Source organism: Suillus subaureus (genome assembly GCF_016647635.1).
Source record: "Suillus subaureus strain MN1 chromosome Unknown BJ212scaffold_40, whole genome shotgun sequence".
Lineage (NCBI taxonomy): Eukaryota > Fungi > Basidiomycota > Agaricomycetes > Boletales > Suillaceae > Suillus > Suillus subaureus.
Window position 1 is genome coordinate 245,777 of NW_024538596.1, and position 27,926 is coordinate 273,702.

Sequence of the window (27,926 nt, forward strand, 5' to 3'; positions counted from 1 at the left end):
ATTATTCAGTCGGAAATATCCAGACCCCCTTATTGTCAGGTCAGGATGTCCCAGTCCACCTAAATTATTCACTCGGGAATATCCAGGCCCCCCTTATTGTCAAGTTGGGACTTCCCAGACCACCTACATTATTCAGTAGGGAATTTCCAGACCCCCCTTATTGTCAAGTCGGGACTTCCCAGACCACCCAAATTATTCAGTCAGGAATATCCAGACCCCCCTTATTGTCAAGTAGGGAAGTCCCAGTCCACCTACATTATTCAGTAGGGAATATCCAGACCCTCATATTGTCATGTCGGGTATTCCCTGACCATATATATTCTCAAATCGTGAAGTCCCAGACCCCCATATTGTCAAGTTGGGAATATCCAGCCCCCATATCATCCTGCAAATTCACTGAGTTGCCAACACTCTTGATGTGATCCAGAAAAACAGCATTAATGGAGTTTACTTTGGTTAATTTGAAGCTGAAATGTCTTACAGTTGACAAGTCATGCTGAATATCTGTTACTCTCCTCATATCCAAGTGTCTAATACTGATGAAATTCATTGACACAAAAAATTAATACAAGGTCGGAGAAGATGGCACATGTACTTCATCCCAGTACTCTAGGTCTCCTTCAGAATCTGATTCCACAATCCGATATTCATTTGCATATGCAACTTCCTCTATTGCTACCATCAACTCATCATCAACTCCTCCCTCATCGATGTCATCATTGTTGCTCTCATCCTCTGACAATTCCCCTGAGTCAGCATTCACAGGCTGCACAGTTTTTGCATGGTAAAGTGAATGTCCAGCATGGGCAATATCAGTGGAGGATGGTCCCCAACTATCAGGCATTTCCCATGCACTGGGTATGGGACGTACTCTTGATTGCCACTCAAAGCACATGAGGGATAGCTGTGCAGCACGCTTCTTGAGGTGCCATGCCACATCAACATCTAACACCATATTTTAGGACATACCAACAATAATGATTAAGTAGGCAACTCACTTGCGACTTCTTGAGCCTCCTGAAGTGCAGTCCACTCCATGATCATGCACTCTTGCATAACACAGCATTCATGTCTTAACCTGTCCTCTTCTTCCAAACAGCAGTCAAGATCAAGTAACAGATGAATTCCCTGACGGACATTGTCATTGGCAAGCCATCAAGGTGGGTTCACAGTCTCATCTTCCAGACCTACATCTTGCCAAATGTCATCATCAACATCCAGCTGAAAGATACCATCACGTGAGATAGGTATGGGTGGAATGGCATTAGCAGGCACCTTGTGTTGATGTATCAGCACATGCAGTTGCTCGCACAAGGAGTTGTATGTTGAGACAATCTTGAGGATCATAGGTTCTTGCCGCTTGATGGAGGCCTCTGTGTGTGTTAAGAACCATGCTCAAAGGAGAGAGAGACTGACTCAGAGGGGCTTGGCCTCAGCTTGTATGCTGTGCCCCTTACCCAAGTATGTGCCCTTCATTTCAGAGGAAGTCCAATGATGGTCCAATGAAGTCTGGAGGACTTCCAGAGGCTGGCTACTCTGGTGGAGAGTGCAGGAGGACTTCTGGAGGAGCGCGGGAGAGTTCCGGAGGGATGCAGGAAATGCTCAGGAGAGTTCCTGCTGCAAGGTAATACTTCTACAGGAAAACAGGATGGATGGATAGGAGGTCCAGAGGTCTGGAGTATGGAGGTCCGGAGGTCTGGAGGTATGGAGGACGGAACATCCAAAGGTACAGAGGGCAGAATGTCCAAAGGACAGGATACCAGGACGTCCAGAGGTACAGAGGACAGGAGGTCTGGAGGTCTGGAAGGAATAGGGGCTACATTGGACGAAGTCCAATGTAGAAGCAAATGGAGGTAGACTACCCTAAGGTAGAGTCGGAGGGACAGGAAGTGGACCTAAGTCCGGAAAGAGGGTAAGTGCCGGAAAGGCAAGACTCCAGCCTAGGGAAGCAATCCCTAGACTTGGGACAGAGACATAGGGGGCAAATCCGAAGGTCTGGAATTCCGGCCTAGGGAATCCTTCCCTAGGCCTTACGGAAAAGGACAAGACTCAGATGGACTGAAGTCCAGAAGATGATTGGGCAGATCTAAGGTGAGAGAGCAGGAACTAAGATGATATTCAGACTGAGGACTCTACTGTAGTTGTACAGGGGTTATATACTAGAGGCTATCTGAGAGGATCAGTAAGCAAAGGAGTAAGGCTATGTACGAGCATGCGGAAACACATTGGTAAGTAAGACGGAACATAAGTAAATGAACTCGGAGATGAAACTAGTACAAGGATCAATCAGCAAGACGGAAACAGAGATAACCGAGAACCAGAAAGGCAGAGATGCCTAAATGGGGATAGGCGCAGGATCTCAGACAGAGGGTGGGAATAGGTCCGGAGATAGTACAGTTAATATCCAGAGATCTGGGGATCCAGAAGGCAGGGCGGAAACAGGACTGAGATATGTGAGGTGGTGGATGTAGTCCGGAATCCAAGAGGAGGTGAAGTCCGGATGTCTTGCTGGACAGAATGTGTGTAGGGTGGACAGGATAGGGGATCCAGGAATGAGTCGGATATGGGGTCCGGAAACAGGTCCGGAAAGCGTGGGAATATGATGGGATCTATGTCTGGCATATGGGATATGACAGTGTGATTGTGTACATTCAGTTCTATAACTCAATGTAAATCATTAATATGAATGAAAAATAATTAAATGTACCATTGACTGTGTTTTGATAGGACCGTTCCAATTTTTCCAGCTTGAATTTTTGTTGTTGGAGTCGCTCTTGAAGTTGCATTTTCAAAGCACGGGCATTCATACGAACTTGAAGATAAACATTCTTCTTCAACTTTTGCAGATTGGCATACTCTGAAACACCTAATGCAGCTCATCTCTGCCCAATGGTCTTGACAACCTTGGCACATCGGGCATGTGCATCATGAAGCTGGAGATTGAAAGTAGTCATGTCATCAACATTGTTGCTAATGAGCTGATGTTCAAGTTGCTGTATGGTGTTCTGATGGCTTTCAAGGGTCTTTTCCAATGCAAGAACGCCCACAATAGCCTCTGCAGCTTTATGTTTAGATCTGCCTGTACACAAAAATAAATATGACAGGTTGTCAAATAAAATCCAGAAAATTACTTATGAGCTATTGGCTTTGTCTGATGAGCTATCTGGGCTGCCCACTCCTCTTGGAGGATGTCCTCATCAGACCCAAGATCCCTCAGGCCATCCAGAGCCACCTGTTTCTTCCTCTGGCAAATCATCCACTTCTGCACTAACCATTGCCCCGATGCATCCAGAGACTTGAGAGCCAAGTAGTGCACTTGTACATCCAGTACAAATAACCACTGGTGATACTAAAGAGAAAACATTCAGTACCAGCCAGCACAAAACATACAGTAGCATGTAACGTACACCAGAAACTCGAAGCACTGGAATGAGATGTTTCAAGGCACTCCATAGACGCTTGCAGCCCTCTCCATCAGATAGCCCAAACCCAGCACACTTTTGAGGGTAGTAGACAATTTGACAAGGCCACTGGTGACCATATGCATGAAACACAGATATTCTGAAGCTGATACATGATAGAATAGAGTCATCCAGGAAGCCCCACTTCTGACAACTACGCTCAAGTTGACATCCAATGTCATATAGCAACCCCACCAGCATATCAGGCAGTAGATGCTTGAAGAGCCGCTTCACTAATGCAAGGGAGTAATATTGCTTCTCACCAGCAGAGGTCATGTTAACAAGCCACAGCACTCAATTGTGTCAACAAAGTAATGCCATGAGTCCAGTGTCTGCAAAAAAGCACGTACTTGCTTTTTCATGCTTTTCATCTGCTGCCACAAAGGACTTGCTGCACCCATCCAAGACAGACACTGGAATCCTCATCCCATCCTCATACCCATCGTGAACCTCTTCAGCTGGCTGCCTTGGTCATTTGTGTGTCCCAGTTCCACCCCCACGGCAGTCATTGACATGGTCTTCCATCAACTTGACTTCACGTTCAGGGATAAAAACAGTTGGCGTGTGGTTAGGTGGATCTTGCATGCTACCATTTCATGGGTTGTTGGAGCACTTTTGGGTGAAGCAGGCATCAACACAAACAATGCAGTCAACCCTAATGAAATGATGAGCTAAAATATAGAGTGAAATTTAAGTGTCTTATGTTGTGGTCAGATCACGATGCTGCTGCCAGTCATTCCCACTGAAGCACAGAGGACAACGTGAAGAAAGGTAAGCACTTGGCTGACTTAGTAGTTGTGGTGTGTCAGTTGTTACTTCTGCACCAGCGCACCGAGATTTAGAGATAAATGTGGTAAGGTAGTCTGATGCCATTATGGTCAGAACAGTATACCAATGATACGCATTGCTAAACTGGCATCTAAGACTGTCCTATCAACTGGAGTGAACACAATGACACAATGTAAACAGCGATAGACTGACCTTGGTGTTCAATTTATAACCTTGCTCATTCAAAAAAATTTCTAGCACATCACACCACACAGTTGAGTTGGGAGTCATCTGTACAAACAGATTTTTTACTAGCTCCAACACACGGATGTCTACTGTAAGAGACAGGGTAACAGGAGCACATGCAAATAACCCACATGTCATGAGTTGGAGTGGTGCTGGACAACACTCACAGCAGGTAATGCTGATGACTTGCAAACCTAATATTTATGGCAAAAATAAGTGAAGATGCTTGCACCACAAAAGACAGAATGCATGGTCAAAGAGTACACAGGTGACTGCCAGTGATCGCAAGCGACAAAACACACTGCAACGTAAATTGTCTCTGGTGAGGAGACCAAGGTCAGGGTTGGATTGCAAGGATTCTGATTGTCGGCAGTAGGCAAGGTAAGGTTCAATGAGGGAAGGAATGACTTCTTGAGACCATCTCTGCCATTGATTTTGCTTCTTCTGGAGGCCAGACAGATGCAGGTGTGGAAGGTTGATAGGACCATCAGGCTCATAGAGGAAGTTGCTGAAAAGAGGTTCGTCAGTGATGAAGGGATTGTGATCTGGAGGATCAGCACCACTAGGGGAATGCAGGTGACTTTGATCCTGGGCAAGCAAGTGTCGAGATGAAGATGAAATAGTTTGGGTAAAGCACTGCCAGCCAGGTAGAACAAGAAGGGGAGGTGCAACTGAGTGGTAAGTCCAAGAAGCTCGGTGTTTGTGATGAACCATCCACAGTTCACAAATGATAGTCATTGGCTGCGAGTCTGTAGGAGTCACAGGTGGCAGGTGATCAGAGTGGGAATGTGACGAGGGACCCGCATGACAGGGTCGTTTGGGACACCGCACAGCCATGAGATGCGTAGTCTCAATGTACAAGTGCTGTAGGACGCGAAGTCACTGAAAGTGTGCATAGTTGACATGTAGTCAGACTGCAGGGTACAAATATCCATTAAAAAAAAGGAAAAAAGGAAATGTCTACTGACATGTCTCAATGTAAACAGGCAAGACTGTTTTATATGGCATTGTGTACATACAGTAGCTCAAAAAACTGTCCGCATGTTTTGACATTTTTCACTATCTATGATATTGTGTGAGAACGAACAAATTCCTCAAGGATGTGGTTATACCACATTGTAGTATGGCTTCAGGGCTTTCATTTGAGCCCTACACCGTGGGAATCGGTGAAGATATGGTGGAGACACAAGGCTTACAAAATCATGACTCATGTGGACAGTTTTTTGAGCACATATTAAAACTATATAAATCATCATTTATGACACCATAACAATCATGCCACCATTAAATAAATTATAAAGTGGTGTCATTATGTCATTTTAAAACCATATCTAACTATACAAACCAAAAATTTCCATATGTCATGGTTATATTCACTATGAAAGCCACCCCCCCTGCTCAAAGGGATAATATCCTCTCTCTTTCCTATTCTGGCCTCACTGCTTGTCAAATTTCCTCTAGAACTGGAGTATCCAAGTCCACTGTGGCCAAGTTCATCAAAGAAAGTCACACAGACAAGGAAAACTTCTGTGAAGGGCGTCCATCCAAGCTCACCTCTACTGATAGGAGGGCTATTATTCAACATATCACTACAGGAAAGGCTGATAATGCTGTCCAGGTCACCTATTACATCAATTCCACCATCACATTCCCTGTCTCTTCACACACTGTGAGAAACATTCTCAAGACAGCTCATCTCAGGTCAGTAACAAGGAAGAAAAGGCTTTCCTCTTTATCACACATAAACAGAGATGACTAACCTTTGCCTTAGCCCATCAGAATTGGATTACATGGACTGGAAGCATGTTATATGATCATATAAGACCACAATAAATAGGATTGGGTCAGATGGCAAGGTATATATGTGAAAAAAGAAGGGTGCTAGTCCCCTCTGGACCTGAGATGAGCTGTCTTGAGAATGTTTCTCACAGTGTGTGAAGAGACAGGGAATGTGATGGTGGAATTGATGTAATAGGTGACCTGGACAGCATTATCAGCCTTTCCTGTAGTGATATGTTGAATAATAGCCCTCCTATCAGTAGAGGTGAGCTTGGATGGACGCCCTTCACAGAAGTTTTCCTTGTCTGTGTGACTTTCTTTGATGAACTTGGCCACAGTGGACTTGGATACTCCAGTTCTAGAGGAAATTTGACAAGCAGTGAGGCCAGAATAGGAAAGAGAGAGGATATTATCCCTTTGAGCAGGGGGGGTGGCTTTCATAGTGAATATAACCATGACATATGGAAATTTTTGGTTTGTATAGTTAGATATGGTTTTAAAATGACATAATGACACCACTTTATAATTTATTTAATGGTGGCATGATTGTTATGGTGTCATAAATGATGATTTATATAGTTTTAATATGTGCTCAAAAAACTGTCCACATGAGTCATGATTTTGTAAGCCTTGTATCTCTACCATATCTCCTCTGATTCTCACGATGTGGTGCTCAATCCAAAGCCCTGAAGCAGCACTACAATATGGTATTAGCATGTCACTGAGGTCTTTATGTATTCTCACACAATATTGTAAATAGTAAAAAATGCAAAAACATGTGGACAGTTTTTTGAGCCACTGTAAGGTTGCTGTCTTGAACCTTCATTTCAAAAGTGCCTATTGGGAAGCCCAGCACAAATAATCAGGCTGGAGTCAATTGTGAATTGTATCAGCAATCTAGAAAACTTACCCGTGAGACTGAATTAGTGCATTTACATGTGCCAAGTGTGGCATATATGACTGAATGATACTCATGTGAACAGTAAACTCGGTCAGACATACAAAAAAAAATACTCACCAATGACAGTCGCTAACCCTGGTGTGGTTGAACTGATATTTACAGTGAGATCTCAAGAATACAGTCGAAAAAATCACTTACCAATTTTAAAACAAGTCAGGTAGGATTAGTTGTCAGTGAAAGCACACAGTACTCCCAAGAGAGTCTTCAACCCCATTGGTGCAACAATGAGAGAGCAGTCAGGGCGACTCTCCAGATGCAAAGTCTAGGAGATTGCTTTCAGTGATGCAAAGTCAACTGCAAGCGATGTGAACAGCACATAGCCAATTCAATGGGTCCAGGTGTGAGTGTTGAGAGAGAGAATGTGGCCAAACAAAATCCACGGCGCAGGAAAGGTGATTGATAGATGTAGGAGGTAGAGGTGAAGATCGATGATGAGTTAATGCCAGGACAACGTTTGCAGTGCAACAACTGCAACAACAAGACCAAACAAACAGATGTCAATAATTGATAATTGATAATCAATAAGATCTATGGGAATTCCCACCAATCCAAGTTTGCATTCAAACTTCACCCCACACACCAGTTTCCCCACCTCAAATTCCTCTTACACTCCCTCCTCGCCTGTCATATTCATTGCCCCTTCAAGCTGTCTCCCTCTCAAAATTTGCCTGGACCCATTGAACTGGCTACGAGCTGTTCACATTGCTTGCAGTTGACTTCATGTCACTGAGAGCAATCTCCTAGACTTTGCATCTGGAGAGTTGCCCCAGCTGCTCTCTTGTTGTTGCACCAGTGGGGTTGAAGACTCTCTTGGGAGTACCCTACATTAGTTTCTGCACTTGCTGCCTGCCTTACTCTTGCGCCAAACATTTTCACAAGGTTTGTTTTCTTCAATTGATTTTAACACTCACGTCCTTGCAGGCTCACAAACATCACTGGGAATATCCTGTGCTTACCTGTCAACTGTGCTACCTGCATCACAATCACACAGGCCTGTTGAAAGTCTGTCTTTGTGATGTGACTTCACTTTAACCAATTTCAACACCAAAACTGATACAGTCTTACAGATTTGATAACCTTCCAGGCTCACAAACTTCATTGGGAACTCCCTGCACTTACTTTTCTACCATGCTACATGTGTTAAAATCACACAAGCCCATTGTTAGTTCATCTTTGTGATGTGAGTTCACTTTAATCTTTTCAAACACCAAATTGATACAGTCTTACAGATTCAATTCAATTCAATTCAATAACTATGCCTACTGTGTTAACTAAGTTCACTCCTTACAGGCGCCCAGATGGTAAGACTATCATTTATATGCCATCTATTACCTTCTGACAAGATGTTTACAGTGGCTATCAGTGCCCTGGACACAAGAGCCATTGGCTATCAAGAACCACTTGTCATCACCACTCCGAATATGGATTGGGTACCAGAACTCCACAATGACGACCTAGAAGAACTCAGGGCTCAAGCAGATGGACGTTTTGGAGCTGCTGATTGTTTCCAATGGCCACAGATGTATTGTAAAGAGTTTGAATATGCCGTCTGCATCCCTTGCAAGGATGCCTCATCAATTGACCTGCAATTTGCCTGGTTCACTCCCACTACAGCCGACTTCACCATTCAACCTGGGACTGCATTCACTGTCAGTTCACTACACTCACATATCATTGACGGTATTGACAACTTGCTTACCATTGCTTGCAAGCGAGTTCAACTGTGGCAGGCAAATTGGGCAGGCAAGAAGGACATTGTCACTAACATGCTTGCATCCCTCAAGCATGACATCAATGTGCTCCGGCGACATCCCTTGACGTACCACAATATCATCATCTTTGTTGCCCAAGCACAATGCTCATTCCTCGACATCATGGCTTTCATGGACTTTGTTGAGATAGTTCAACCTCATCTCACCTCAGGCTGGTCCTCTTGGGGTTCACTTGACAGGAACTTGAGATGGATGGGCTGCTTTACTACTGATTCAAAGACTTGTGATATATTCTCAATGCTGGCGTGCCTGTGTGGCTTGTTTGTGCAGAGGCTTATATTTCTCCCCAGATGAACATCATCAAACTGGTCATCCTGACATTCCCAGATGATCTGACAAGGAACGTCTATTGTGAAGGCAACATTGCACAGCCATTCCCCCTCCTGTATCATGGCCCTGGTGGCTTCAACCATCACTTTCATACCTGTCGGGCCTACACTGGCACTTTCACTGTGAACCCTGGTGCCCCATTGCCTTCGACACTGCTTCAAACCCCAGCTAGTGGTAAAGCTCCCTCTCAGGGACAAAAAAATAAGAAGGCACAAAACATTACTTCATCTCAATTGATGAAGCTGAGTGCGTGTATTTCTATTGTAATTGACACTAGAACCTTACCATTTTTTTGTCTTTAGAAGTTTCTAAGGTTGCTGACGGCCAACCTAACCATGACAAATGGGAGGACCTCCATCACCCAGAAAACCCTGAAGCCATCGGCTTTTGGACTTCCACCTTCCAGAGAGCAAACAAGGACAAAGATTGCATCAAAAAGGGTCTCGTTGATCAAGGGTATTGGTTCCCTGAGCCTGCACTTCTCATTACTCCTAGTTCACCAGAGTGTAAGAAATTATTTGTTGCAAACTGGCTTGCTGCATGACCGCTGTGGATCAGTCGCGTCGATCACAACCCTCCAGAGTGCTTTCCATCACCACAACTTTGGTGAGATTTTCTTAACAGTAGCCCCTCTGGTGAGCCCTCCATAATAGCCTCATTGTTGGCAGGTCCTACTGCTGCAGCCTCACGGAAGCAAGCAGCCACACAAATATTTGGCGAAGATCTTCGGGACACCCAGGGAACCACATGGGCCATTGGTGAGAATGTGCAGTGGCATAATATGTCCATTTCAATTATGTCTCTTTGTGACCCTCCTTCACACTTGATGTGCCTTATACTCTGTGAATTGTATGAACTCAATTTCCGGTATGAGCTTCTAGCTCTAGATTGAGTCATGGCCTGCGCATTGTGGGAGGAGTCACAACATAATCACCGGGATCTCCTTTACAGTATTTTCCCTGAAGAGGGCGGCTTTGTGATGTGGTCATCATCTTTACCCAATGACAACAGTGGGTTGTGGAGTCATCAGATGATTGACACTTTCCCCTATGTTGAAAATTTCTGCAAGCTGTTGTCCTGCTGGGAGGATTCCCCATCACGCCTCAATGCACCATTGGATGCAAGTGTTTTCAATGTTACTATGTACTTCCAGATCATGCAACTGGCCTGTGATTTTTATGTGCAATGTTTCTTCAACCACTTTGGCAGGCCCCCCATCGTCCCACACTGCTTTCCTGCATAATTTTTCCTGTATCTACAAGTTTCATTCAGCAATCTGAGTCATGGTAAGCCTGTTTACACTATATTCATTCTATTGCATTTAAAATCAACACAGCCAATTTAGTTCTGCAATTATGCCATGTTCTGAACAGACATGTGTTTTGTCTGTACATGGTCCAATCGTGGCCATTTGTGCCAAGAATTTGTATATTTGTTAGTGGATGCAATACATGGACTGTTGTTCGGGCAAGGCTATTTTACTGATTATTTTTCACTGATCTGAATATGCTGACCGTAATGTGTCTTGTCTTGCATTCCTTGGTATTGACTTGATGGGCCCGATCCCTCAGCCCAAGTAACTAACCCAATATTTCATATGTTAGCTCCATTTGGTTTCCAGTGTTTAACCTAATGCCTCCGAACCTTCTTGAATGGTAAGTCTTTCAGTCAATATAAAAGCCCATTATTTACTCATTCCAGGAAATTTTCCCTCATTTTCACCCTCCACTCACTGTTACACCCTGGTTTGTCTTTATCTTCCCCCATCCCGAGGTCTGACTGCGCATTGACTGTTTCCTTCCTGTGACTACACATCCTGGAATACTTGGACCAACAGACTATGCGTCTTACGGTCCATTTTTGAACAATGGCGAGGATATCAGCATCTCGCAAGGTCAGCCCTGCCCACATCACAAAGACTAATCACAAATTCTCTAAGGTGTGTGGTCACTTTACTATGGGAGTCAAGTCACTAACCCTTAACTCCTGCAGCTCCAGATACCTTGCCTATTGCTGAAGGTTCTGTTGAAGATGGAAGCCCTGAACCCTCCCCTACCAATAAGGATTCTGGTGCACTTGCAGTAAGCACAACGGTGTTCATCTTTCTGATGACTTACTGACAGACCTTCTTCAGGATGATAACACTGTGGTTGATTCTACTGTAGATGGCCCTATACTCTTCAAGAAGCGCAAGACAATATCATCAGCAGTGCATGACAGTGACAATCAATCAGGCAGTATGTTAGACAAGTATTACTGCATTATAGTATTCTAATGCCGTGCTGCCAGAGGCCTCTCCTGAGGACAGCGACTACAATGATGAGGAGAAGAGCCAGTCGGGCTCTGACAATGATGATGCTGACAAGTTGCCCATGCCTCCTGGTACACAGCCTCAACAAGCAGATGAGGATCACATCTCACCTGCACCTCCTGCTTGACAGGCCAAGGGTAAGGGGAAGCAGCTACCTCCCCCTGCAGATGATGAAGAGCAACACAATGATCAGTGTCAGGCTGACCTTGACGATGGTCAGCAGCAAGTCGACCTTGACGAAAATTCTGGTGATTCCCTTATGTCTGGCCAACTCCTGCAAGAAGCCATTGATAAGGCCGTCACCTTGGGTGACAAAACAGCTGCAGAGGTGGAGAAGATTGCCAAGGAGTATGGCAAATCAGTATGAACGATTTTGATTCAAGCCGGGTTAGCGGTGAAAACTACTCATGCTGACAATAGTTGGAACATGTACCAAGCATGGTACAAGATGAAGCACCCCAAGTCTTCTGACAGTAAGTAGTGTACAGTACTCATCAAATCTCTTCCTTACATGTTTTTTCTAGTGTCTACAAATGACTGGAAGCAGTTGCAATGTGACCATTGGGTCAAACACTGCAATAAGCATGAAAACCCCAAATTATGGAAGGAGATCCATGAGTTCTGGGACGGGAGCTCCAAGATCACAGAAGAGTCCTCAAAAGCATTGTACAACCATATCATGGCTGTATGCGATGCCTTCACCCTCAGTGTAAGTCAGTATCACCGACACATTTCTATGTTGTCTTAAGTCATTTGCAGTGCCAAGCTTATTTGTGCCTTGAGGATATTTATGTGGGGGGTTTCATATTATATACAGGTACTGCTGAAGCGATGAGTGGTGGGGGTGTTTGCTGGGTCACCACTTATCCTGGAGCTTGTCAATAAGAAGCAAGCAGACATCAAAGAACTTGTTGATTACTTGACAACTGTAATCAAGTACTTATCTTTTCCCTCTATGTTTTGCTATATTAATTTCTATATTCTAGGTACAATCACATTGATGATACAGCTTCCTTGCCATCCTTTACTCATTTTACAGCTCCAAAATTCAATCCTGAGCTCGCATGCGAGAAATGGGAGGGAACTCATGACCACAATTGCCATGTAGCTCCCATTATGATGCTCAAAAAGTTTGGTAAGTTCTTTTGTAATCATATCTATCATTGCATTCATTCTAGCTATAGAAGGTGCTGGCATCCTGCACGAGGCGAAAAATATTCCCTGGAAAACTATGCTCAATTCATTATACCTTCACCAAGCACAGGTCATCGACTGGCCTGCAGGTGTCCCTCCTGTCGGCTCTGATTTTGTATTCAAGGACTTGAAGACAGACAAGCTCAAGGCACTGGTTGGTCCCTACTTAAAGCGCTGCATGGGCTCTGACTACAATGTGGAGCTTGCTTGTGTCAAACACCCAGAGCTGAAGAAGAAAAGGAAAGTTAAGTTAAGTGGGGTGAAGGTTCCTGAGACAGAGTTGATGTTCGTACCTTGGTTGGATGGTAAGATTGAACTTACTTGTATTATGGCATGACTCACTTAAATTCTGACAGAGTCTAAAGACTTAATGAGCAATGAAGATTCCACCATGTTGAACATCCCTCTCATCACTGACATGGATGGTAAAGTCCAGCATACTCTCATGGACTGTGTTCTGTTTATGAAGAATCTGCCGCCTAGTATTGAGGTTCTGGACTCTGCTGGTTCCCCCCCTTGCAATTCTCTGACTCCTCAGCCCTCCTCACCACTTGTCTGGTCCCCTTCTCCACCATGTAGGGATCACCACAAGGTCATGTCACTTCCCCATCCCATCCCTACCAAAGTCCCTCCTTATCAACCTTTGTCACAGAAAGGTGTTGTCATGCATACTTCGAACCCTTGACTTATGTCTCAAATGACTCACCCTGCACCTGGCGCACCTGTGAAATCTCACAAGGTTGTAGAAGTACCACTTGTTCAGAAGCACCGACAAGATGAGAGTGATGGTGAGGATCACAAGGTTGGCAGATGGATGATGAGCAGTGCTACACAGTATGTCTTCTGCTTGTCACACAAATCTGCTACTGATTATCATGACTAGCCATTATTCCCATGACCATCAGCAGCAGCGTCACTTGCAGCACTGTCCCACTCAACAACCTCATCATCATAGCCCATCACCACCTATTCACCATTCTCGTCATCATGGCTATGCTTGCTCCAGATCTCTGGTCCAACACCAGTATGCATATACCCAAGAATCTGCCCCTGTTGCTGGTCCATCAAGGCATGCTACCAAGGCTTAGGTGTCTCCAATGGAAGATGAAGAAGAGGTGGAGGTAGAGGATGGTGGCTATGATCATGATTACTTCGAAGATTATGAATGAACTTCGTTACCTATTCTGTCATCCTGTCAATCTCCCTGTGCCATCTTCATGAACCTTATATCTGTTTGTCTCCAAATGCAGTTTGAATTAATGTCTTGATCATTACACATAACTATGATACCACAACAGCAACAAATATTCAGTGTGACTTATCAAAATAAGACATTGAAAACTCCAAGTGTGGACTTGACTTGCCAGGTTACTATTGCATACTGGATATTCCCGACCTGACAATAAGGGGGGTCTGGGAATTCCCTACTGAATAATGTAGGTGGTCTGGGAAGTCCCAACTTGACAATAAGGGGGGCCTGGATATTCCCGAGTGAATAATTTAGGTGGACTGGGACATCCTGACCTGACAATAAGGGGGTCTGGATATTTCCGACTGAATAATTTGGTTGGTCTGGGACTTCCCAATGTCAGCATATATATGGTCTGGGATATCCCAAGTTCAGAATATATATAGTCTGGGAATCCCTGACTTGACAATAAGGGGGTCTGGATATTCCCACCAACACAATATGAGTAGTCTGGGAATCCCCAGCTTGACAATATGGGGGGCCTGGGAATTCCCCACCAAAGAATATGGGTTGTCTGGGAATCCCCGACTTGACAGAGAGTTGTTGAATCTGCAAATTCCAAGTTGGGACTTGGTTTGCCAGGGTACTCTTGCACACTGGGAATTCCTGGCACCTGAATATATGTAGTCTGGGCTTCCCAACTTGATAATTTGGGGTGTCTGGATATTCCCAACTAAAGAATTTTGGTGGGGCAGGAATTCCCAAATTGACACTATATATGGTCAGGGAATTCCTGACTTGATGAAGAGTTGGGGGGTCTGCAAATTCCAAGTGTAGGGACTTGACTAACCAGGTTACTATTGCACACTGGGAATTCCCAACTGAATAATTTGGGTGGTCTGGGACTTCCTGACTGCAGAATATATATGGTCTGGGAATCCCCAACATGACAATATGGGGGGTCTGGATATTCCCCACCAAAGAATATGGGGGTCTGGACTTCCCTGACCTAACAATGTGGGGTCTGGATATTTCTGACTGCAGAATTTCAGTGGGCTGGGAATTCCCGGCATGAGAATATATGTGGGTTGGGACATCCCAACTTGACAATATGGGGGGTTTGGGTATTCCCCACTGAAGAATATGAGGGTCTGGGAATCCCCAACATGACAATGTGGGTCTGGATATTCCCGATGTGATAATATATATGTTCTGGGAATCCCCAACTGGACAGTATGTGGGCCTGGATACTCCCCACCAAAGAATAAGGGAGTGTGGAAATTCTTGGCTTGAGAATATATGTGGTCTGGATATTCCCGAATGAAGAATTTTGATGGTCCAGGAATCCCTGACTTGATAATATATGTGGGTGGTAAGTCCTGGCTGGAGCATATATATGGCCAGGAAATTCCGAACATGAGTATATGTGGCTGGGGAAATCCCATCATGACATATCATCACTTGAGCAGATATACTCATGATCCTCATACCACCCTACCATGATCCTGATAACACCTTCAGATGGTTCTCATACTGAGCCATCATGATCCCTATACTACCCTCTGATGGTTCTCATACCACCCTATGGTACCCTCCAATTGCTACACCTACAGAATCATCACTTGGGGATCACACCATTCAGATATTGATCAACCAATTCATGGTCTCAGCTACCCGCCCATGCCTACAGAATCATCACTTGGGGATCACACCATTCAGATATTGATCCACCAATGCCTGGTCTCAGCTACTCACCCACACCTACAGAATCATCACTTGGGGATCGCACCATTCAAATATTGATCAACCAATGCCTGGTCTCAGCTACTTGCCCATGCCTACAGAATCATCACTTGGGGATCGCACCATTCAAATATTGATCAACCAATGCCTGGTCTCAGCTACTTGCCCATGCCTACAGAATCATCACTTGGGGATCACACTATTCAGACCATCATGATCCCTATACTCCCCTCCGATGGTCTCCGATAACACCTTCAGATGGTTCTCATACCACCCTATACTACCCTCTGATGGTCCCTGTACCATCCTCCTATGATCCCTATACCACACCTTCATGACCCCTATACACCCTAATGATCCCAGCTATACCCCCCCAATATGGTAAAAAAATCAGCCCAAAAGACCCCTGACACCACTCACATTACAGGGAAAGCCCATGGGAATGTTCACAAAATTATGTCCCAGGTGGGCTGGGAAAGCATTGGCTTTGTCCCATAGGACTTATCCCATACCTACAGTACAATGGGAAAAACCAGAGGAATCACACCTCTTAGGTTAATACATGTATACAGGACTATCAACCTAATAGGTATACTTTTGGGGGTGACTGAAGTGGTTTTAGTCACGTTGGGGTGGGTTGGAGTAGTTCATGGGGTGTTGGTGTTGTGGGTAGGCCAGTGCTTAGCTGTGAACCTGGGTTCATAGGGGTATCGATGTAGGTTTTTCATGTGGTCACAGAGTGGTTATATCAGGGTTTAATCATTGTTGTAGTGCTTTCTACGGCCAGGATGTACTGTGAGTAGCGACGCTCTACCTTGCCCGCAGTGTTAGTGCGTGGGAAACTTTTACCATGGTGGTGGTAAGAGAACAAGGGCTCCCTAACTTAATGTCATGCTTCTACTGAGCGCTGAGCTTCCTCATGACACCTGACGCACGACTAGCAGTACCCTCCATCGACATGTAGATCTGTCCGGACGGATCTCTTATCACATTCAATGTTTCTGATCTACTCTCTAATTCGATTCTTGTACGGCCGGGTGCATGGTCCATCAACGCTTCAGCGCTCAGCAGGTATACTCTTTGGACATGTATGTCTTCCATTCCTACTAGCGGTACTTCTGACAGCTGCTATTATGGATGCCCTGAAACAGTTCAGATGGTTCACCACTGAATTTGGATAATGCAGATTCATCACCCAGAATGGCCTTCACAGGCCTTCACATAATGCATCGTCGTATTATCGCGATGAATAGCCTTCGGTTTCTCGGACTTTCGAAAAACCCGGTGCCCTCCAGTTTCTGGTTAGATCGATAAGACGCGCATATATGTACTCTCTCCCTTATTTCATCTTCCTCAGGGAACTTTGTCCTTACGATCTTCACATCTAAATCGTTGGGCCAAATGGATGATCATCAGTATTCTCTTGATCTTTACAAGCATTTAGGACGTCGCTCAGTCTTACCTTTGATTTCGCGTACCACACGTCAAGCTCGAGCGACTGTCGACCTTCCTGATCTGAACAATGTCCAAGGCGACGTGATTTATCTCTTTCCTAAAGTAAATGACCGGTTCAATTAGCTCTTCTTTCAAGCATACTTAAACATGTCCGCTGACGATTTATTCTAACAGAAAGCCGAAAATTTTGTATTTTTCAGGATCAACAACGTAACATCGTTCAGAGCTGCTCTGCAATCCTTCAAGCCAACGACTTCGGAAGACGTGAAAGATAATCTTAGCTCGATCGCCGATGCAAAGAGAAACGCCCGTGATGCAAGCAGTGTCCCGACAGTCGACATCACGCAATACCAGATTGCATTCAGCCGTACCGGCATGTATTTCCTTGGCGTGAACGAGGACACTGGAGATGCTCGATTCGACAAGCGCTGCATGAGTGACGACAAGCAATTCCTTGGCGACCAAAGAGACTGGGACCCTATATTTGTCAAAACAAACCCTAATGCAGTGAATGGATCAGTGCGTGACGATACTGGAGCTCTGCATGGCGTCATTACTGTCGCCGGAAGTAGTGAGTGCTTGTTGTTTTGAAGGAATTGATCTTTTTGATGCATGTTCTGTGAAGGCGCCGAGACTTGCACCAAAGCTTCAAACGATGTCATAGCCCTGTTTGGCTCATCAATAACGGTTGCCGGCGGCAAGTCAGTGGAAGGGAGGGCTCGACCACCCCCTTACAAAGGGCATGAGCATTTCGGCTTTCAAGATGGAATATCCCAACCTTGTCTGCGGTGAGTATTTCCCGGACATCACATCTGTACAGTAGGACTTCAACATTCCGTCAGGGGTCTTGTTATTCCTCGCGCAGGCCAAATTCAAGTTGATCCTGGAGTAATTATAATGGGTTATCCAGGCGATCCTGTACGAGATGATCCGACTAACAGGGCGAAACGTCCAGCCTGGACCAAGGATGGAACGATTTTGGTGTTCAGGAAGCTCGAGCAATCCGTTATCTCTTTCGAAGATTATGTGCAGAGGAATGGACCTCGTTGGCGCGAGTTCATTCCTGGAGGTGATATATCTCCTCCGCTCAACACACAAGAAGCTGAAGATCTCTTCGGGGCACGGCTTATTGGAAGGTGGAAATCGGTGCGATTCGGCGATGCAATTTATACTGATACATTGGGCTCATTGACAACGTGCCTGTGACAGGGTGCACCCCTTGCTAAATGCCCCTTCCGCGACAATCAAGCTGTGGCACTCGACCCAAACCGCAACAATGACTACGTCGTTCGCGACAATCCGAATATATCACGGCATGAACCCAGTGATTACTATTGCCCATTCACTGCACACACACGCAAGACCGCGCCGCGTAATTTGAATCCTTACATCGACGCCAAATTCCTCGAATCGGGTTCGATCGTACGTGGAGGGCTTCCGTATGGCGGTGAGGTGAGAAGAGTCATAGGCTTTGTGCATTTTTATTCCGCCTGATTTTTGCTATCTCCTACTCTCAGGTTACTGATCAAGAACGACGCGATGTAGCAAGCGGAAGTGATGAGTTACCTCGCGGGCTTCTGTTCAATTGCTATATGTCCAGTTTGGACTCGGGATTCGTTCGTCAGACAGTTGGATACGCGGACAATGATTATTGGCCCATAACATCCCTGGTGCCACTAAAGAAGGGTAACTAATTTAACGAAGTTCATCGTTTGTATATCACTCTAACCCATCGATTCCGATCCCAATTAGGTCAGGACCCTGTCCTTGGTAGCCCTCCTGCGTATACAACTGCTGAAATCAAAGGCAAATCTCCCTCAGTAAAATCTGGGGATAAAATCAACTTACAACTCGCCGGTGCGGATGGTGCAACGTTCGAGGTGTCCGGATTCGCTCGGGTTACCCCTAAGGGTGCAGCTCCACCGCCCAGTGAGCCGAACCCTTTCTTTGTTACTTCGAGGGGAGGAGAATACTTTTTTGTTCCTTCTGTTTCGACCTTGAAAAGTTGGGCCAGCGCTACGACGTCTAAGTTGTAAGACATACTCCTGTCTTCAGGAATCACTGATACTAAATAGGTCATTCGCAGAGATATTGTTTTCCTCCTCGATGCGACGGGTAGTATGCAAGTCTATATCGAACAAGTCCGAGACACCATCCAGTCGCTGTGCGAACGCCTTGTTGCGACTGGAAAATGGTCAGGTGGTGATTTAAGATTTGGACTTATAGCATTCCGCGACCACCCCCCGCAAGATTCCACGTACATCACCCGTCAATACCCTTTCGACTCTAACGTTTCGGCTGTCAAGGCGAATCTGGCGAATCTGCAAGCGGATGGTGGTGGTGACGGACCCGAAGCTCAGTGTGATGCGTTCGCTCGTGTCTTGAATGCGGGATGGAAGGACGAAGCCACCAAGGTCGCTATACTTATCACAGATTCACCACCCCATGGTATAGGGGAGGATGAAGATGGATTCCCCAGTGGATGTCCACTTCGTACGTTACTTATTGTTTAATGATCTCAACATCTAACTATAAAACAGAGAACGACCCTGTGCGTCTTGTTAATAGGATGGCTAGGCTCGGTATTACATTGGTACGTCATTTCACGATTTCCAGTCGCGGACATTTACGTCGATAATAGCATGTACTGGCGTGCGAACCTACGATGAGCATGGACTTTTCGGTAAGCATATTACAATCGTCTTCAACATTCTAAGTGTAACGTTGATGGACAACTCAGACACCCCTCGACTTCTATAAAGGCATTGTTCAGAAGACAGGGTGAGATTTCAATTGTACATTTGAGGCTTCGACTAACTGTATGTTGCATAGGGGGAGGTTCTTCCCCCTTTCTGACGTCAATTCATTGATCGAGCTTTTCACCGGCAGTATTTTAGAAACTGCTGACATCGACGCCCTAGTTGTCAAACATACAAACGAAGTTTGCACATTAGCTAAGGAGCAAAAAGAAACAACTGGCGATATCAGCAAGAGCTTGTACAGCCGTTTGTCATCTTCCGCTCAGGTCAACACCTTCACTGTCGAAGACATATACGTCGCAAATGAGCAGAGTGACAAGAATGTTCAAATCTGGCTCGACGCAGAACAGATCGACAATAACACGACATCCCAGATCAAAGATGTCAGTCTTCTTATTTCCGTTGACCCTGCTAGACATGACAACTGGTACAGGTGACTGGTTTCCGTCTCAAACGCGAGTACCGCCAAGGTGGGACACCGGCAATGAGTTCAAAGACACAGCCTGTTAGCCTCAACCAGGTATGTAATTTTGCCTTACCCTCCGATGCCCAAGTGACGGGTATATTCCGTGACAGGTTGAGACAGTCGTGAGGATGTGTTTGGCGAGGGCTGCGTGAGGCTCTTGTTCTCAAGGAAATGTAAACACGAACACAATATTCATCTACGAGCCTTTTGTAACACTACCGTCCAATTGTCAATGTCTTAACGTCCGGTACCTCACTTCCTCGTAGCCGATGTATGGCTTGCACTCAACCTCTAGATGAATTTGCAGTTGCTCAGAGTAGAATTTTTCCTAACCCAAATCAGTGTGGCTTACGCCTCGACGGTTTCCTCCCCTCTCCACATCTATGGTACTCAATTCTTATCATTAAGCAGTATCATCAACCCTGCTGAATATATCCAATAGGTATCACCGTCGATTTCAGCAAGCCGGAAATGAATGTGAGGTCTGCTGAAGTACGGATGGGCAAGTTGCATTTGCGAATTGAACGCAAAGCAGGAAACAGTTGGCAACAGACGTTTTCTATACCCATGTAAGTACTCGACCCCAACGCATGTTCTTACCTGTTTTTTTGCTGTAGGGAGCTTTTCAGAGGGGGTATATTTTCCTTACACATGCGGTACAAGACTTGGCTTAGAATGAAGACTGACCACGAAGGCATTATTCTCAACCCTGAAGACATATTCCGCGTGTGTGGTGCAAGCGACAGACAAGGTGAAACAAATAATCATCGTATTCTCAGGCTCGCCCTAATCACTCACTCACTCAACTTCACATAGAATCTCACCGCGAGTGGCCCTCGCCAACGCCCGCATACTCGCGGAACAAACCCAACTCTATAGTAACAGTTAGCAAGCACGGGGCTAAATCCTGTTCTACCGCTCAACCAACACCCGTCGCTATCAGTTCGACAACAAGCATCTTTGTGCTTGGCCTCCTCGTCAGATGCATCAACGCCCGTGGCCTGGAATATGAGCACGCCAGGCGGATGGGGAGGGTTATACTTAGCTGCCCCTTCCGCTGTCATAGCGTGGTGCGCCGAGGGGACAGCAGAGCAAGAAATTGTGGTGTGGATTGGGAGTATCATTTCTGATGACAGTTGGTATGTCTCCCTGCCACGTACCTTTTTCATCCTCTGCTCCCATGTTCATCTGGTAAGGTAGACTCGACCGTCCCACCACGTCCGACTTACGAAGGCAATACTAGTCACACAATATTTCAGTGTGGCGCGACCGCAAAGCGATACGCTGACTGCCAACAGCTTTTCAATTCCCTGTGTCAGCACGACTCAACCCTGTTGAAAGATCGAAAATTTCGTTCATGTTCTTGAATTGGCATTGTACACTTGGAATGCTGACACTTGGTGATAGATGTCATTGCCGTCTGCCGCAGCAAGCTCTCGCGCACGAGATTCATTCGTTAGACTGATCAGACAGGCAAGTGGTTTCTTGTGGTCCTCTTTGAGAGCTCTCGTTTGCTTACAAGACGCGCATGAAAAGGCCACAGCGACAATAAGGTCTAACTGAAGACCATCACATAAGTAGCATCAAGCGTTACAAATTTCTCCTTGGACCTGATGCAGATATCTTGTAAGTTGCCTTCTTCTTTGTTCCACGATGGCGTCATCTCAGTCCCTTGAAAATATGCATTTAGACTCCAGAGCATGATGCACGCGATCGATAAACTGATCCTTTAGCGAAACTGAGAATGATGAGGTTTCAACCATGGGCCCGGGGATGCGCAGAGTGCATATACCCAACGTACGAGAGATTAAGATACCCACCGTTGACTTCAGGATCCAGAGCTATCATAACCTGCACACTGTCCTTCAAAGAACGAAAATTTTCATTGAAGGTGCGTCTGCCACTTGAAGTCCATCGATTTCGAAGGTTATTATCTGCCAACAACCCAGTCTTAGCCATCAGCTGGTGTCACTGACGTTGTTAGGGACCCTCTATGTGTTTAAATAGGCTGTGACTCTGAAATCACATTGCTTTTTTTTTAAAAAATTGATGCAAGTCGAGATAAGTACAATCATGCAACATCATCAGGAAAACGAAATTCATTACAGAGTGTTACAGAGTGCTACAGAGCGCTCTGTAACACTCTGTAATGAATTATGTTTTCCTGATGATTAGTGCAGAAGAAGTGTCGAATCTTCGGGGAAGTTTGCCCACTGTGGATTTATTATCGGATGAACCACGGGAGACGGTCGAGAGAACTCAGTACTTGATTAATCCTTTATTTTGTATATGATTTTGTGTGTTTGCTGGTATGTCTGACTTCTGCGGTACCTACGAGATTGCGACGGGTCCTCACTCGTACTATGTAATTGGAGTTATGGCTGGTCCGTGCTACTGTAATTTTCCTGGCGTTCTGAGGTACTGTAACAATGAATTGAAGCTCTTGCTTGAAATGACCTGAGAAATCAGTTTATCCTTCCCAGACACGGCACATTGATTACTACCCCCATGGGCTGGACTCGGAGAGACGGTGGTCTGTAACGAAGGTGTCATCAAATTGACAAAATTCGGGCCACCCTACGAAGGAATAGTAATTTCCCACCAGGCCACCATACACGTCGTTGAAAATATGCCAGCCCATCCCACCGTGCGTTCGGTATGTTAATGATGCATCCCTCTGAGTTCCATAAACTAGATAGAATTGTCCGACATGTGTAGTATGCCAATAAGGAGCCTAGTCAACGCGGAGGTAATTAATGGTAATTAGTATCTTGCTGTTACTGTGAAGTGTATCATATATTCTTGACTTGACGCATAACACTGCCTCCCCTAAGCAGACCTGATAGACAAAGGAATATTCTCTGAACCGAGATATCACGCACCTTGAACTTCATTGGCCTTGACTTGTTTATTGCAAACTGTCTGAAGCAGTGGCAAAAGAAGTATGGTTAGTGAACGCTGAGCTTAAACAACAGTATGAAGCAATCGTGATCGGTTTGCTGGTCCCAAGGTGGAATTTTGCGCGTCACTTTTTTTTATGGCTGATAAGTAACCATACTTGTCAGGAAGGGGGGTAATGTAGACGGACAAACATTGCCTACTCGATGGAAATAGAACGCATCAAGTAGAACACTGCGATCAAGAGAAGCGTACCATTCAGATACTGTGGACTGATGGCGTTGATTGGTCGCGAGAATCACAAGGCTTCGATTAGATATCCTGGACAAAGGTTATGGTCATGGTAAGCCGTCGTGAAAGTATGATTGGTCACCTAATGAGCCTGCGATGGAACGAACAATTATCAACAGCAAGGTATAAGCGAAGCTTGTAGACGAAGACTAGTACAAGCGGTAGCATACTGGGGAGACCAGTCCTTGTCTGCGGCGTGTTTAGAAGAGTATCTGGCGAGCTCTGCTCTAGACTTACCTTTGACCGCCATATTGAATGTCAACAGGACCCGAAACGTCGAAAACCCGGATGCTGAGCCGATATGACGCTAGTTTAGCATGCGATGAAGCGCGGAGTCCATGGACTTCTTGAGACAAATAAGGACTTGTGGGCTACTATGGCACATACGGCAAAGTAGGCTAAAGTAGGCCAGCCATGAGAGTATCAGGAACCAGGTCGATTTAATGTATATCCTGGTACCTACGAATCAACAGAGTTCGCCAAGATGCGAGATGATCGTCGGGGTGTGATTTGGCTCGTGTCGTGATCCGTTGCAGGGAAATTGTGCGGTCCGATGATGATGCAACACATGCTCAGCTGTGGTCTGACACAGCTTAGATGGGAAGATTGGCGAGTCATATAATCGGTTTGACCTGAAGATATAAAGTTTAGTTGTAACATGTCATCAAGAAGGAGATGATGATAAGGTTACGGTTTGTTTTCTCGACTAAAGGTAAAATAAGCTGCTGCTAGATCGCTTGACATTGTAGGACTCGATGAGGGCCGGTGGAACGGAAAGTAGACAGGGTTCAGGGCTGGTGAGAACTGAAAGGAGCTGAATCTAGGACTGACTGCCACGTGTGTGGGACCCGTGGTGTTGGGTTGCCATGTCATAAACCAGGTTTGGGTTGGAACGTGGTTCCCAGCCAGCAAAAACAATAGACCATCGATTTTACAAAGGTCCTATCAAGATACTCATCGTCATCATCGTCGACGACGACGAGCTCCACAATAATGGACCCAGCTACCTACAATCCTATCACAGCTGGCTATGGCTACGCTGACCGTGATAGAGGATACCATGAGAGGGACAGATTGTAAGTACTCTTCCAGCGCTCCCACTTCACACAGGAAAAGATCGTTCCAATGCTACGGTTCCGCCCACTATACTAGACTAAGGTCATCAAAGTTAAACGTTCATCACTGTCCAACTTCGCATCAGATCACTTATTACTTCTATTTCTCTTGTCTATCATCCTTCCCTTTACTAACATGTTCAATCGTCCGCACAGGGAATATGAGCTTACTGTCCGGCAGGAGCCAAAACAGGCCCGTATGTGTGGTGTAGGAGGCAAGTCAGCTGCCTTTATTCCTTCATTCCTTCTCACACGAGCTCATCTTCGCTTAGCCGACCGACGTCCAATCGATCCACCTCCCATCATTCAACTTCGTGTTATCGACCCACAAACTCGTCAACCTCCTTCTCCAGCTCGTTTAGATGGCGATGACTCCGACCCAAGCTATGCCCACAGCTTCCTTCAAAACCCTTATTACTTCATGTTTGCAAGCCTGGCAAAACCTGACGACGACACAGAACTACACTGGCTAAAGGTCAGTATGTTACGGTTACCATAATCTCTCTCTGATTGCCAGCTGTCAGGATGGGAAAACACGGTGTACGACAGGTTCTGTTGTCTCGTCCCTCTACCACCTCAAAGATACCGAAAATCGCAATGAGGATGCTGGCTTTTTTGTTTTCCCCGACCTAAGCGTCAGAACCGAGGGTTCTTATCGTTTGAAGCTCAGCCTCTTCGAAGTCGTCGGGTGAGTTCGCTGACTAACTACCTACCCACGTCCCTGACTTCTCCTCAGCAACACCGTCCGCCACTGTAAATCGATATACTCTGCACCATTTTATGTTTACACTGCAAAGAAATTCCCCGGTATGGAAGGTGAGCGTAAGGTTTAATTATGGAAATTAATTCCTCAACGCCTCGTTCTTGACTGATTGTTCATTGCATAACTGACCTGCATTCATCAGAGTCCACACCTCTTTCATGTTCGCTAGCCGACCAAGGCATCAAGATCCGGATCCGCAAAGACATTCGTGTTCGCAAGCGCCCTATCAGTGCACTCATTACTCCAATCGATACCGAGAACAACAATAATGAAGAAGATGAAAACGATGCCCCGGCTTCTGCAGCCACTCCCTCTGGTCATTCCAAACGTCCTCGACACGGCACAGTGTCTTCTAATGGCGCACCAGACTTGCAGACTCCTACCGGGTCACTAGTGGGACTACCTGCGTGGCCATCATCAACGAGCTTAGATCCCATGCTAGGTGCTCCAAGTGCACCGGGTGGTGTCGAACTCCCTGCGCCGACTCACCCTCCGCCATCTGCTCCAGGTGGGGCTATTCCACCACCTCGCGGCGCCAGCTATGAAAACTCGCGTCTGGGAGGTTCCATACCCCCGCCACCTGGGGCACAAATGATAGCCCCGCCTGCAGCAGCCGCATTTGAGAATTCCCGCAGCGCACCGCCATCCATTCCGTCTGCGTCCTCCGTCGTCTCTCAGCGGCAAACTATGCACCCTCCTGTGCAGACTGCTCCCTTTTCATCGGCTACTCCCGTGTTTAACTCGCAAGGCAGGGTAACATATGAGGCTCCCCGCACTTCCGCGTTTGATTCTCCACGGTCTGCTTACGAAAGCGGTCCCAACCAACGACCGCCGTTCGAGACTTCAAGAGGAGCATATGAACAGCCAGATCAGCGGGGATACGAAAGTTCACGAACAGCGTATGATCCTCCGTCCCAGCGCACTGCTTATCCATCTGGTTATGATGGTCAGAACGCGACGTCCAACACTTTCCAGGAATCATATCCCCCCGCTGGACAATACAGCAGTCAGCCAACCACCTCCAACCAATACCAGCATCCGTCTTCTTCATCTCACCCACAATACCCTTCATCGTCGCGGCCTCAGTCGCAATATGGAGCACCTCCGTCCAACACATACCCTACAACCACGCCATACTCACAATCACAGTCTAGGTATGAATACCCAACTCAGCAGCCGCAGCAATATGCTAGCCCAAATGGTGATTCGTATTATGAGTCATCTCCAGCTGCCTCGTCTGGACCCTCCCACAACCATGGACAACCATCCTACTATCCCTCCAGTCAGTCCTCCGCTCATCCTCCATCATGGAACACCCCTACCCCTCCCGCCAATCCACAACCCTATTCATCATCCGCACCATCTCATACCCAATCATACGAGTTCAACCATCAACAGCCCTACCCAAACTCCAGCGCAAGTGACTACTACCAACCATCCAATTCGACTCACTCTCAGGCTCAACCCCCTCGCGTTACCTCCCCAACCCCCTCTCGATACGCAAACCAATCGTACACCAGCTCCTCTAACGAACAAGCCTATCCACGACACCAACAGTCCACATACGCCTCCACATCTGCTGGAGGGTACAACCTCCCCCCACCTCCGCCCTCCCAGCACCCAACCGCTGGCTCTCACCACGAATGGCCCGTGGCCTCTCCCGTATCTGCATGGAACAACCCTAATTCCATATCTTCAGCTAGCGAGCACGGGCTCATCCAACTCGCACCGCTCCGCCAACACCCATCGTCCCGCCAACACGCGTCTTCTTCCTCGTCGTCCTCATCTGACGCGTCATCGCCAGTGGCTGGGAATACGAACACACCAGGCGGAGGGGGAGGGGCGTACCCGCTGATCCAGCTGTCGCGCGCGCCGTTCGAACATGATGCGCGGGTGGGACTGCAGGGGAAGAAAAATGTATTGAGTATCGGAAGTATCATTTCAGATGGTGGCTAGCGTTTGGATGCTTCGAATTTTGAGCGCGACGAATGTTTTTGTATATCTTGTAGTTGGCTAGTGATACCGTATGCTTTTTATTCCTCCAGTCGGTCGTTTGTTCATGCCCTGTCGTTGTTGCTGTTAACTGCAGTTGCAATTGGTTTTCTTCCTTTCGGTTTTCTGTCCGACTATACAGTTGAATTTCGTTGTATCAATAATATTCGTTCCCGCCTCGCCGATGCTGCAAACTTTTGTCCATTGTGTGAGATGAAGCGTCTATGTAAATGGCCAAATACACTTTGGTTTGTCTTCGGGGACAGGGAGTAGACGACTACAGTGGTGTATGATCGATATGATCAGGGACCATCGAGGCTACGTCACGGAGATCTATCAAATGTGAACAGGAGGTCACATAAACAGATTAGTGGGCCCTTTGAAGTTACCAGACAAGATTCAGACTCACGTGATGTTGTACGAAATATTTGGC

General features: G+C 46.1%; 6 protein-coding genes across 6 annotated transcripts; 4 read left to right on the forward strand and 2 right to left on the reverse strand.

Moving 5' to 3' along the window:
• Window positions 1-562: 562 nt before the first annotated feature.
• On the reverse strand, window positions 563-1,038 carry BJ212DRAFT_1485307 (uncharacterized protein; the record flags this gene model as incomplete). The annotated part of the gene is made up of 2 exons (XM_041340959.1): window positions 563-945; window positions 999-1,038. 2 exons carry the CDS (start codon window positions 1,036-1,038, stop codon window positions 563-565), a joined length of 423 nt encoding a protein of 140 aa, XP_041188412.1.
• A 1,838-nt stretch (window positions 1,039-2,876) lies between these two features.
• Window positions 2,877-3,737, reverse strand: BJ212DRAFT_1485308 (uncharacterized protein; the record flags this gene model as incomplete). The annotated part of the gene is made up of 3 exons (XM_041340960.1): window positions 2,877-3,075; window positions 3,132-3,349; window positions 3,408-3,737. The coding sequence occupies 3 exons, from the start codon at window positions 3,735-3,737 to the stop codon at window positions 2,877-2,879; spliced, it is 747 nt and encodes a 248-aa protein (XP_041188413.1).
• Window positions 3,738-8,470: 4,733 nt separating this feature from the next.
• On the forward strand, window positions 8,471-13,991 carry BJ212DRAFT_1303215 (uncharacterized protein; the record flags this gene model as incomplete). Its single annotated transcript, XM_041333387.1, has 23 exons — window positions 8,471-8,516; window positions 8,569-8,864; window positions 8,928-9,153; window positions 9,258-9,563; window positions 9,620-9,823; window positions 9,876-9,923; window positions 9,986-10,100; window positions 10,269-10,460; window positions 10,590-10,603; window positions 10,939-10,972; window positions 11,019-11,062; window positions 11,155-11,211; window positions 11,310-11,398; window positions 11,452-11,583; window positions 11,759-11,976; window positions 12,049-12,101; window positions 12,153-12,337; window positions 12,388-12,445; window positions 12,668-12,763; window positions 12,807-13,127; window positions 13,179-13,478; window positions 13,706-13,881; window positions 13,911-13,991. 23 exons carry the CDS (start codon window positions 8,471-8,473, stop codon window positions 13,989-13,991), a joined length of 3,291 nt encoding a protein of 1,096 aa, XP_041188414.1.
• Window positions 13,992-16,821: 2,830 nt separating this feature from the next.
• BJ212DRAFT_717510 (uncharacterized protein) lies at window positions 16,822-20,847 on the forward strand. The gene is made up of 15 exons (XM_041343909.1): window positions 16,822-16,842; window positions 16,941-17,311; window positions 17,384-17,780; window positions 17,835-17,997; window positions 18,052-18,355; window positions 18,419-18,661; window positions 18,727-18,895; window positions 18,962-19,241; window positions 19,296-19,702; window positions 19,750-19,802; window positions 19,851-19,892; window positions 19,950-19,990; window positions 20,042-20,351; window positions 20,402-20,488; window positions 20,545-20,847. Exons 2-15 carry the CDS (start codon window positions 17,156-17,158, stop codon window positions 20,584-20,586), a joined length of 2,694 nt encoding a protein of 897 aa, XP_041188415.1. The 5' UTR covers window positions 16,822-16,842; window positions 16,941-17,155; the 3' UTR covers window positions 20,587-20,847.
• Window positions 20,328-21,008, forward strand: BJ212DRAFT_1385095 (uncharacterized protein; the record flags this gene model as incomplete). The annotated part of the gene is made up of 3 exons (XM_041336791.1): window positions 20,328-20,351; window positions 20,402-20,820; window positions 20,877-21,008. Exons 2-3 carry the CDS (start codon window positions 20,730-20,732, stop codon window positions 21,005-21,007), a joined length of 222 nt encoding a protein of 73 aa, XP_041188416.1. The 5' UTR covers window positions 20,328-20,351; window positions 20,402-20,729.
• Window positions 21,009-24,502: 3,494 nt separating this feature from the next.
• On the forward strand, window positions 24,503-27,878 carry BJ212DRAFT_717628 (velvet factor-domain-containing protein). The gene is made up of 6 exons (XM_041343910.1): window positions 24,503-24,699; window positions 24,895-24,953; window positions 25,011-25,213; window positions 25,263-25,426; window positions 25,475-25,554; window positions 25,644-27,878. Exons 1-6 carry the CDS (start codon window positions 24,617-24,619, stop codon window positions 27,455-27,457), a joined length of 2,403 nt encoding a protein of 800 aa, XP_041188417.1. The 5' UTR covers window positions 24,503-24,616; the 3' UTR covers window positions 27,458-27,878.
• Window positions 27,879-27,926: the final 48 nt, after the last annotated feature.

What these genes read in the sequence shown, in the direction of transcription:
- BJ212DRAFT_717510 (XM_041343909.1), top strand. Translation starts at nt 17,156, where the DNA reads ATGGATGATCATCAGTATTCTCTTGATCTTTACAAGCATTTAGGACGT. An exon ending in TGATTTATCTCTTTCCTAAA is followed by an intron (nt 17,312 to 17,383) that starts GTAAATGACCGG and finishes TTATTCTAACAG; the next exon opens with AAAGCCGAAAATTTTGTATT. An exon ending in TTATTGGAAGGTGGAAATCG is followed by an intron (nt 18,356 to 18,418) that starts GTGCGATTCGGC and finishes TGCCTGTGACAG; the next exon opens with GGTGCACCCCTTGCTAAATG.
- BJ212DRAFT_717628 (XM_041343910.1), top strand. Translation starts at nt 24,617, where the DNA reads ATGGACCCAGCTACCTACAATCCTATCACAGCTGGCTATGGCTACGCT. An exon ending in CCGTATGTGTGGTGTAGGAG is followed by an intron (nt 24,954 to 25,010) that starts GCAAGTCAGCTG and finishes ATCTTCGCTTAG; the next exon opens with CCGACCGACGTCCAATCGAT. An exon ending in CAGAACTACACTGGCTAAAG is followed by an intron (nt 25,214 to 25,262) that starts GTCAGTATGTTA and finishes GCCAGCTGTCAG; the next exon opens with GATGGGAAAACACGGTGTAC.